We start from the raw sequence: 11368 nt of genomic DNA, 5'->3' as shown, positions 1-11368 counted from the left end.
ATGGAGCTGGAATCAGCAGCGGGCCCTCAGAAAAAAAGCCACAGCGACAGGTTCTGATTTCCGTCGATAAAAGGAGGCGCGGCCTCGTCCACGTAGCGATTCGGCGACCATCCCAGTTTGGTAGCTCCCTGGCGGTCAGAGTCCAGTTGACCTGCAGTCGGTAAACCCTCGCACACAATGGAAACAGTATGTCAAATCCGAATTATTAAATCATAAAAAGTCAACACGCGGATCTTTAACATCGATTTCTGCTAAAGATGTCTTCCAGTGAGTCAGGGCTGTGGAATTCCACTCCGGGATTTGGTTTTGCCGACCTGTTGCACCCGAAACGGGGTTTTTCCACCCCCTGCCGTTTACTGACTGTCCCTCGTCTCTCTCCCCGGGTTTCCAGGACGCCTACGACTTGACGGTGGGGTATTTTGGGGAGAATCCTAAAACCACGCCGCCCTCCGTGTTCTTCCCTGTGTTTGTCAGGTTCATCAAGGCGTACAAGGTGACTGGAAGTGACTTCATTCATTTGATGACATCATAAACAGCACGACACCTGCACAAAGGGTCTAACGAGTGATGAAGTCGATGTCTTACTCGACACTGTAAATGAAAGCTGCTTTCATCACAAGCGGACACCTCTTTTCTGGCTCGTTCAGGTGCTGCCCATGTAGCGCCAGGAAAAAAAACGTTATAATATCACGATGTTAAACATTCGTTTTCCACCGCAGCAAGCTGAGCAGGACAACGAGCAGCGGAGGAGGCAGGACGTCCTGGGCAGCCGAGCTCCTCCCACGTCGCCCAAACCCAAAACGGAAAACAAGGTTCTTGAACAGCTGTTTATTATTGTTATTATTATTATTATTTTTTAATCATTATTATTGTTATTATTATTGTTATTATTATTATTATTATTATTATTATTATTATTATTATTATTATTATATTTTTTTATTATAATTATTATTGTTATTATTATTATTATTATTATTATTATTATTATTATTATTATTATTATTATTATTATTATTATTATTATAGAAGGACGGTGCAGGGCAACACCTGAGAACCCCTCCCCTCGGTGACGCCTGTGAAACACCTGCTTGGCGGTTTCAGGTTGCCGTGGCGCCCAAGCCCTCTCCGGTGGACCTGATGGCGGAGCTGAAGAGGAGGCAGAGCACGCCGCTGGTCAGGGAGGGGAAGGACGGCGCCATCGAAGACATCATCACAGGTAGCGCGGGGGTTTTCAGCCTGGTTGGAACTAGGCTATCCGGCCTTCAACCCCAGGGAAGCTGATCCCTCATCCCTCAGACGTCGGATCAGTTTCAAACATTCCGACACCGTTGACTCCCAACGGTCGGAAATTTCGGCTTTAAAAAAAAAAAAAAAAAAAAAACACCGGGGTCCTCCGTTCGGCTTGCAGCTTGAGGTAAAACTGCTTTTCCGCCTTTTTCCGCACTTACGTTTCTTTTTCCTGCCTCCACGTGTCTCTCGCTTCCCTTCCAGCTCTAAAGTCTGTTCCTTTCACCGCTCGCTCCGGTAAACGCTCCTCCCGTCTCTTCTGCGACTCGGTCCTGGGGGACGATGGCGGCCCCTCCTGGAGCCCCCCGGTACTGCACCGCCTCTCCGTGCCACGCCCGCCGCGAGGGGGTTTCTCTGAGCAAAAACAAAAAAACAAAAACAACAAAAACAACACACACGGCACCCCGCTGAGCATGAGGAGCTGGGCGGCGGCTCTGTACAACCAGCGTCCGCCCGGAATTAAGAACATTTGCTTTGCTTGCTAAAACCTTTTCATGCGAGCGATAGCAACTGAGCACGGAGCACGACGCCTCTGACCGCGTGTTGTCTTTCATGAAACCACCTCTTTGGCTCATGTCAGACCTGGACTCCCATCCAGATTCAGTTCCTCGTCACTCATCTCAGACCTGACTGTGGCGACCGGCGCCGGCTCCTTTCACGGCTCCATTCCCCGCCGAAGGTTCCTCGAGGTTGATTCATGGAAGAGGACACACGCTCAGATATTTTAAAGTCGCTCCGTGCAAACACATATATCCGACCAAATGTCTGAAGGTTTACCTGGAGGAATATGGAGGAAAATTTTATTTCAAAAACGATGAAAAACATATTTATGTGAATACTTTCAAATTGGACCTTCTATCGTTCCAGCTCATAGTTGCTGATGGGAACATTTAGCGTGCAGGGACAAGATGAAACGCGTCGCCTGGAAATCCTTAATGTGTTCCAGGACCTCACGGCGCGACAGCAAGCACCCGTCTAACCCTTTCACACGTCATCCCGCTGTGGATGTGACTTAGTCGCATTTGGCCCCTGGCGGAGCCGGGTGGACGACTCCAAAACGTACTTCTCGGGTCAGGGGGCTTTGTTTCGGGTCTAAAAGTGCGCGGCCATACACCCGATTCCACCAGGGGGGGGCGGGAGAGGGCAACCACGTCAGCTGTCGAGGATCGAGTGGAAAGCGGCGTGGTGTGCCAGGGAGGGCGACGGGTTCCAGCACCATGGTTCCAGCACCATGGTTCCAGCACCATGCTGTGTCACCTCAGGTGTTTCCAGGCGACGCGTTTCAGAACGCACGTAAGGTGTGCGCGCACGCGCGTGATATCGTCGTGGACTGCGGAAGGTGGAACGGTTGAACTTCGCCCAACCGCACCCTCCCTCGCCCCCTCCACGACGCCACAGCCGTCTGAAATTCAAGTTTTTTAAAGAATCCACATTTTGGTTTTTATTGCTGAATTTGCTGTTTTAATCGCTGCGTCGCGGCGCCGGACGTGTAAACCCTGAACTCTCTAAATAACTTCTTGGATCTCGGACGGCCGTGGTTTTTCGCCCTTATCATCCACCTATAATATCAAGTCATCGTTTCGGGCAAAAGCTGAGATGAATGAAAACTTGCGGTGGCGTCCCAAGCGGGCCCCTCTCACCCCGGGGCCTCCCCGTCTCTGTGCTCTCCGTCCCCCCCCCGGCTCCCCCCTCTCCGTAGACCTGAGGAACCAGCCGTACCGACGGACGGACGGCAGCCGGCGCAGCGCCAAGTGGAACGCGGGGCAGCAGCTGCAGGTCTGCTCCGACATCTCGCTGTGAAGCCCAGACGGCGTCCGGCCCCCGGGGAACGGAAACAATGGCCCCTACCCCGTGGGGGGGGGGGGGCTCCCGCGTGCTGCAGAGCGCCTCCTTCGCCGATCCTACAATGAGCTGCACAATCGGTGTTTTCGAGCGTTTCTGGACGTGTGACTTCCTAAACGAGGCTTTGCCATCAGCTGATTTCCACAGGCAGTTTAAATGAAGGAAGCTGCCGGTGCCGCTTCACCTCCGCTGCTCTGCCCGTTTCATCGTTTTATTTATTAGTTCTATTTTTATTGAGACAAATACTAATTGGGTTTCCCCCCCCCCTCCCCATTGGTTTTAAATGTGATAAAACAGCAATGCTCAATATTTGTAATATATTAACATTGTATTGAAATGGAAACCGTTTGAATGAATAAAACATTTCTACTGAATCTTCTGTTTTATGTTTTACCGCTTATTGAAAAAAAAAAAAAGTCTGAGAAAAGATTCTACGATTTTGTGTCCGCGGATTTAAAAAAAGCGTCACCCCCCCCCTAAGGTTGAGTTTTGAGTTCGATATTCCCTCACCTAAATCGTAATTAAAAGTTGAATAAGCCATTGTTGTAAGGAGGCATTTGACTATTTCTAATTATCATCCAAGGAAACGAGCGTGGAAACGTACTTTCATTTTCTGCACCAGCCAACGCTTCAAAAAGAATACAAAAAAAAAGCCTCTGGTTGTCCACGGCCTCCATTCCCATTAATACAAGTCCCACAATAGTGATTTATATATTCATGATAAAATAATTACACTCACCAAACCTCCTTGAATTCCATGACTCCTTCTGTTCGGACGATCCAGGACCCGGGACGGAGGAAAGGGAAGCGTCCATTTACATTCTGTGTTTTGTTTGTTGTTGTTGTTGTTGTTGTTGTTTTTGTTGTTGTTGTTGTTGTTGTGGTGGCTGGTGACAGCCTTCTCACCTCCGCCGCCGCTCACCTGGAACCACCTGGCATGGGGCCAGACCAGCTCCAAGGTGTTTGTTCACCCTTCCTTGGTCTCAATGACGACGATAAACAATTTAACCCTTTAAATGCGCCGGTCGACGGCCTCACATGGATGCAAGGTGGAAAGGCCCTCAAAACTGAAACACACGATATTAATCCCACGACGTCCCTAAAAAGCTGCCGTCGACAGAGGAAATGAGTGGATTGGGTTCATTGAGCTACTGCAGCGTGCTGCCTTTTTGGGCTCCTTCTGACCTTCTGACCTTCGAGGGTGAACACAGGAAGCGCTTTGACAGAGTTGTCTGAACTGGGATCATTTCCCACGGCTCTGCAGGGCTGGAAAGCTAAGAACAAAGGTGCAGGTGACACTCCGTGACCGTGGATATTTACATGGAAAATGGGGAGAAACGCCAGCCTGGCAGGGGGCCAGGCAACGGGCATCAGCTGTAAATACACTAAATATTTCCAATGATTCGGTTAAATTTGAGGGATAATGACCCAAGCAACGTACGGAGGCAGGTTTCATCCTTTTCTCCAGACTGCTCACGCTGGGCTCCGCCTCCTCCCATCAGTCAACGCTGTGGCGGGGGACAAGTCCACATCCAGCGTTCAGTGCAAAAACCCCCTCCAACCTGTTCCTCAAAGCAGGAAACACACTCGAGGATTTGGGCGCCGAACCGCAGCATCAGGCTTCAGCGTCGCCCTGGGCGACGCGCTAACACAGCCCCTCCCTTTCCACTCACGCCGCAGAGAACCGATGGTTGCTTCGCCGTCAAAGGCTCGCGGGCGGCGACGTAGATGACATCGATGACATCAGAGAGGATCTCCATCCCGTCGGGGATCAGAATGAGCGCTTCTAATCCCCGGCGGAGGGGGCGTGAAACAAGGTGCGGCCAGGGATCCCAGGGCACCGCGGCTGCAGCCGAAGAGCAGAAACGACAGGGAAGCCGCCTCCGCCTGGGAAACATGGAGTTTCGTATTCAACAGGGAAGCAGCGGCGCGCGGGAAACGCCGACGTGCGTCAGTAAAGGTTCAGGTTCAACATCCAGGCCCAACCTTCCGCCAAGCCGGCCAGGAGGCGCGACGTGGGAGCGGGCGGAGAAGGGTCCCGTGTGACGCTGAATAAAACATTCCGAGTTCATCGCCCCGATGGTACAGACGCTTCTCCCTCGACTTGCTTACGACGTCCAACAGGTGGACGTAGCGCGCCATTTTTTTTTCCTTCTCCGTCCACACTTGGGAGGCGTCACACCGCACCTGACATCATCCTGCTGTGACACGTTCAGACGGGGCCGGAGCCTATTTGTCAAGGGTCCCCCCCCCGGAGGGGGGGGGGGGGGCGCCAAACAAATCAAATCCTGACGGGACATTTCCTCCACCCTGCCAAGCCAAACGCCGCCCAAAACCCCAAATTCTTGATGCACATAGTGTGAGACAAGGCCGAGAAAAAAAAAAACAGAGAACGCGACTGAACGGAGGGAGAAACCTCCGGAGCAGCCACGATGAACTGTGGAGGACGGAGTGAAAGAGACGAGACATCACAAGGTCTCTCCTCAAGCGTCCTCCAAGCACCCGCTTCCAGGTCCTCCAATAAACCCTGGAGTCCAAGGTTTACCGGAGGGTCTGGTTTATTATCCAGTTGGCCTGTCCTAAATGGACAACAGCGTAACCCAGCAGCCACCTCTTCCAAATAACACTGAAAGAAACCTTGAAAGGGACCTTGAAAGGGACCTTGAAAGAAACCTTGAAGGAAACCTTGGACAAACCGTTTCCGATCGAGTGCTGACACCAACGTGTTTTTAAAAACCAATTTACCCTATTGAGGATGAACCAAAATGTGCGATCGTGCAAACCCTGAACTTCTGGTGTAAACCTCGTAAATGGGTGAATTTCAGCCGGAGTCATGGGTGGAGCGTGAGGCCTTGGCTCTGCTGTAGCTCCTTCAAGTGGAGGGAGGAGTGAAAAGGCCACGCCCCCTGCTGGCCCAGGCGTCCAGAACACACTGATGGATACTTTTACCAACAGAAATGTACAACTATTATACTGTTTGTATGAAGGAACCGTGGGTGTCAGTGTGGCCCGAGCGGCCGGTTTGTCCCCGAGTGGCTGGGTGGTCCCCCTGGTTGTCCCCGAGTGGCTGGGTGGCCCCCTGGTTGCCCCCGAGTGGCTGGGTGGCCCCCTGGTTGTCCCCGAGTGGCTGGGTGGCCCCCTGGTTGCCCCCGAGTGGCTGGGTTTCCCGTTGTCGCTGGGGGCCTCCTTCTGGCCCCCTGGTGGTCCCCTGGTGGCCCCCTGGTGGTCCCCTGGTGGCCCCCTGGTGGCCCCCTGGTGGCTGGGTGTCCCGTTGTTACTGTTGGCCCTCTGGTGGCCCCCTTGCTGGCCCCCTGGTTGACCCCTGGTTGCCCCCTGTTGGCTGGGTGTCCCGTTGTCGCTGGTGGCCCCCTAGTGGCCTCCTGGTGGTCCCCTGTTGGCCCCCTGGTTGATCCCTGGTTGCCCCCGGATGGCTGGGTGTCCCGTTGTCGCTGGTGGCCCCCTAGTGGCCCCCTGGTGGCCCCCTGGTTGCCCCCTGGTGGCCGGGCGTCCCGTTATTGCTGGTGGCCCCGTGATGGCCCTCTGGTGGCCCCCTGGTTGCCCCCTAGTGGCTGGGTGTCCTGTTGTCCCTGGTGGGCCCCCTGGTGGCCCTTAGAATCCACTGCAACCACACACCCTGCACCAGTTTAAATAGAAACTACAAACACCATCCGACACCAACACCAATCAAAATTCCATCAAAGCCAGTTGCTGGTTGTTGTTTTTCTTTCGTATAAGAGGTTCAACTTTTATTGTCACAAAAACACAACAGGAACGTACAAAAGCAGCGATCGTTGCCAGGCGCCCGACTTGGATTTTTCTCACATGAAGCGGCAACTTGAACCTCGATGCACAAAGTCGCGCCGTGTTTCACTGGGGTTTCCCGTTACACTGGTACTGGTTTGAAGTTTCCATTCTTCATCGTCACGATTTACAAACGACAAGTATCCCACACAGCAAGCAGCACTCTCACCCCGGAGCAACACTACCGAGTCCATTATACAGTATTTGAAGTATCTTTTAGCAGTACTTTTACCATAATACAATTGTTCTGTATAATCAGCCTTTACTCACCCATTGGAACATCATACAAAAAGCTATGGTACTGTACAGTGTGTTTACTCCATTGTTAATATTATTAATATTATTATTATTATTATTATTATTATTATACTGTACACTCACACAGTATACACAGAATTATTGACAAGGACTTGAAGGGCCCCTGCTGGCCCCTCCGCGTGCAGGTTTTTCCAGGAATGTTTACAGTATGCATGCCGTTTTGGGTTATTTGTCTCGTATTTCTTTTCAAAAGTAAAATGAGGTGAAATAAAAAGGGAAAATCATCACACAGAACCGAATCAATCCGTATAGTTTGTGATACTCGGGTCCTATAATACTGTACACGGATCGAAACATCTACAAACGATTTAGAACGACCAGACATCCATCAAGTTACCATGGACACGACTCGTGGACGGGTTTCGGGGACCGGCGCCGGAAGCCGGAGCCCGCGGCGCGTTCTACGAAGGGGAAGACGAGCGAGAAGACGAGAGCGAGGACCTCCCTCCTTCACCCCCGTCGCCTCCGCCTCTTTCTGACGTGCTCTGACGAGGCGTCGGCGGCCGCCGCCCGCGCTCCCTCCCCGCCGCGCGCCCATCGGACGCATCCCCTTCTCCCGCGTCCGTTTCGGCGGCGCCGAAACTGTTTTTGTCGATTTTTTTTCATTTTTTATTTTTTTTTACGTTTTTCTTTCTTTTGCTGTGATTTTCGATTTTCCATGGCGAGAACGGGAGGAAAATTAAAAAAAAACAAAAAAACACAAAAATATCTGGAAACAGCAAAAATAAAATCATTTACAGAATCGCATGCGTATGAATCCTCTGGGTTCTTTTTTCTTTAGTATAAAAATACAAAAAAGTTTGATTTTATAAAACATAGATGACACTTTGTTGTTGTTTTATACATGTTAATAATAAAGTAATCTCTTGAAATAAAAGCTTAAATGGTTGTATAGGATACTTACAGTACAATATATCTCTAGTGATCTGTTTTTTAGGTTATATTCTGTCTCTGGTATATTTCTATGAAGTCTCACACCTCAGAGCTCAGAGGGTATAAATACGTTTCCCCCCCAAAAATAAACAAAAAAAACAAAAAAGTGTTTTGAAGGACGTGGGGAGGGTGCGACTGGCGTCGCGCCCGCGTGGGCTTGTGCTCGGCTGACTCTCCCTCCTTTCCTTTCTACTCCCCCCCCCCCCCCCCCCCCCCCCCCCCCCAAACGATTTAAGCCTTTTGGGTCGCCGTAAAAACCTGGTCCTCCGCTTCTCCTCGTCGCCCCGCTTCCACATTTTCACCCTGGTGAAAAGAGGTAGTTTCTCTGACAGAACCCGCTTGACGACGCGCGACGCGAGGCTTTCAAAGCGCGACGCGGCGTCGGGATCATCGCTCGAAACGACCTTTAGAAGAAGGAGGAGGAGAAGGAGGAGGAGGAGAAGGAGAAAAGAAATAAAAAATAAAGAGGCAGCGAAGGCGAGGGAGCGAGAGAAATGATCAGCTGTGAGAAGAAGGGCTGGAGAAGGAAAAGGAGGAGAAAGAGGAGAAGAAGGTGGAGAAGAAGGCGGAGGAGAAGAGAAGGAGAAGAGAAGGAGGAGAAGGAAGAGAAGGAGGAGAAGAAGAAAAAGGAGATGGAGAAGAAGGAGGGGAAGGAGGAGAAGAAGAAGGAGATGGAGAAGAAGAAGGAGAAGGAGGAGAGGAGTCCAAGTGGATCCCAGGGAAGAAGGGAATCATCAGACAGACAGAGATGGACGGAGGGAGGAGGAGAAAAGGATGAGAAGAAAGAAAAACAAGTCGAAGAAAAAAAGAAGAATAATGACTAAAATGCAAAGGAACACACACACACACACACACACACACACACACACACACACACACACACACACACACACACACACACACACGCTCAGCTTCCTGATTGGCCACGGGGGAGGATGGAGTTTGGTGCATCAACATGATGTAGAGAGAGAAACAGGGGAGGAAGGGAGGGAGGGAGTGAGGGAGGGAGGGAGACAAAGGGAAGGAAGAAGGGAGAGCGAGAGAGAAATAATGAGAAAGGGAGAGATTGGGAGATGGGGGGGCATAGAGAGAGAAAAAGGGAAGGAGAGAGAGAGAGAGAGAAACAGGGAAGGAGAGAGAGAGAGAGAGAGAGAGAGAGAGAGAAGGTGAAACGTGAGGAGAGACTGAGGCGGTGTGGAGAGAGTGATGGAGAAACGACGATGGAGAGACGGAGGGGGATGGATGGAAAGAAGAGCTTTCAGACAGGCAATCTGTCCTCATTCAGCTCCCTCCCTCCCTCCCTCCCTCTCCCTCCCTCCCTCCCTCTCTCTAGGACGGAGGGATGGAGAGGCCGGGGAAGGAGGTGGAATCTAACAGCAGACACAAGGCGGAGGAAAAATAAAAACCCTGAATGCAGAGTGGAGGACGGAGGAGGATAGAGAGAGGGAAGGGAGAGACGAAGCGGAGGAGGAAGACGAATAGAAGCAGAGGAGCAGTGAAGGAGAGAAGGCGAGGAGGAGGAGAGGGAGAAGAAGAGGGGGAGTAAAGGAGGAGAGCGAGAGAAGGAGAGGGGGAGTAAAGGAGGAGAGAGAGAGAAGGAGAGGGGGAGTAAAGGAGGAAAGGGAGGAGAGGGGGAGTAAAGGAGGAGAGGGAGGAGAGGGGGAGTAAAGGAGGGGAGAGAGAGAGAGAAGAAGAGGGGGAATAAAGGAGGAGATGGAGGGGAGGGGGAGTAAAGGAGGAGAGAGAGAAGGAGAGGGGGAGTAAGGAGGAGAGGGAGGAGAGGGGGAGTAAAGGAGGAGAGGGAGGAGAGGGGGAGTAAGGAGGAGAGAGAGAGAAGGAGAGGGGGAGTAAGGAGGAGAGGGAGGAGAGGGGGAGTAAAGGAGGAGAGGGAGGAGAGGGGGAGTAAGGAGGAGAGAGAGAGAAGGAGAGGGGGAGTAAAGGAGGAGAGGGAGGAGAGGGGGAGTAAAGGAGGAGAGGGAGGAGAGGGGGAGTAAAGGAGGGGAGAGAGAGAGAGAAGAAGAGGGGGAGTAAAGGAGGAGAGGGAGGAGAGGGGGAGTAAGGAGGAGAGAGAGAGAAGGAGAGGGGGAGTAAAGGAGGAGAGGGGGAGGAGAGGGAGGAGAGGGGGAGTAAAGGAGGAGAGGGAGGAGAGGGGGAGTAAAGGAGGAGCTTCGCGCTGCAGTTCTGCTGACGGCCACTGGAAAACCTCCCACTCAGTGGAAGTCAATGGAAAAAGAACAAGGTTCAGGTGAGAGCAGCGGCCGTCTGGTCGGATCCACCGCCCCAAGATGTCCACATCCACCCCCTGCAGAGAGCAGCCCTGCACCGGGCGCGGGAAAGCAAAGCCACGACAGCGAATGGAAGCAGCACACGAGCAGGAAGAGCAGCGGAGACAGGAGTGAAAACAGGAAACTTTGGCGGTTGAAACATGTTTTAAGACGGGGCGGGAAAAATATTTGATAAGCACGAATGTTGACCTTCATTATTATGTCATGACAGCATTTTGCAGTAATTTGCCGCTTTTTGAGATCAGACCACCTTGAACACAATATGTAATCAGTGTTGCACATTTTGTAATGTAGTAATGTAATACTATAAAGTAAAAGTAAGGTAATAATGTATTACATGAAGTAAAAATTGATTATATAATGTAATAACCTATCAGATAAAGTAATAGTATATTACATCATGTAATAATGTATTACATAAAGTAATAATGTATTACATAATGTAATAACCCATTACATAAAGTAATGTAATAATGTATTACATAATGTAATGACCCATTACATAAAGTAATGTAATGATGTACTATATAATGTAATAACCCATTACATAAAGTAATAATGTATTCCATAAAGTAATAATGTATTACATAATGTAATAATGTATTACATAAAGTAATAATGAATTACATAATGTAAAAACCATTACAAAATGTAATAACCCACTACATAATGTATAACATATTACATAAAGTAATGTAATAATGTATTACATAATGTAATATCCCATTACATAAAGTAATGTAATGATGTACTACATAATGTAATAACCCATTACATAAAGTAATAATGTATTACATAATGAAATAACCCATTACACAAAGTAATAATGTATTATATAATGTAATAACCGATTACATAAAGTAATAATGTATAACATAATGTAATAACCCATCAAATAA

At 50.1% G+C, this 11368-nt stretch overlaps 1 protein-coding gene across 1 annotated transcript in view; it reads left to right on the top strand.

The window, feature by feature from the left end:
• fmnl1b (formin-like 1b) overlaps positions 1–3090 on the top strand; it is a gene marked incomplete at both ends in the record, with an annotated part of 46508 nt that extends 43418 nt beyond the window's left edge. Inside the window, 4 exons of the mRNA XM_080021323.1 lie at positions 392–493; positions 720–812; positions 1105–1219; positions 2990–3090. Of these exons, the coding sequence (XP_079877449.1) occupies positions 392–493; positions 720–812; positions 1105–1219; positions 2990–3090 (411 nt within the window). The remainder of the gene's footprint in view (positions 1–391; positions 494–719; positions 813–1104; positions 1220–2989) is intronic.
• Positions 3091–11368: the final 8278 nt, after the last annotated feature.

This window comes from Zeus faber (assembly GCF_960531495.2).
Source record: "Zeus faber genome assembly, chromosome: 20".
In the NCBI taxonomy this organism is placed as follows: domain Eukaryota; kingdom Metazoa; phylum Chordata; class Actinopteri; order Zeiformes; family Zeidae; genus Zeus; species Zeus faber.
The sequence above is the reverse complement of the archived record's forward strand: the minus strand, read 5'-3'. Positions and strand labels throughout refer to the sequence as shown.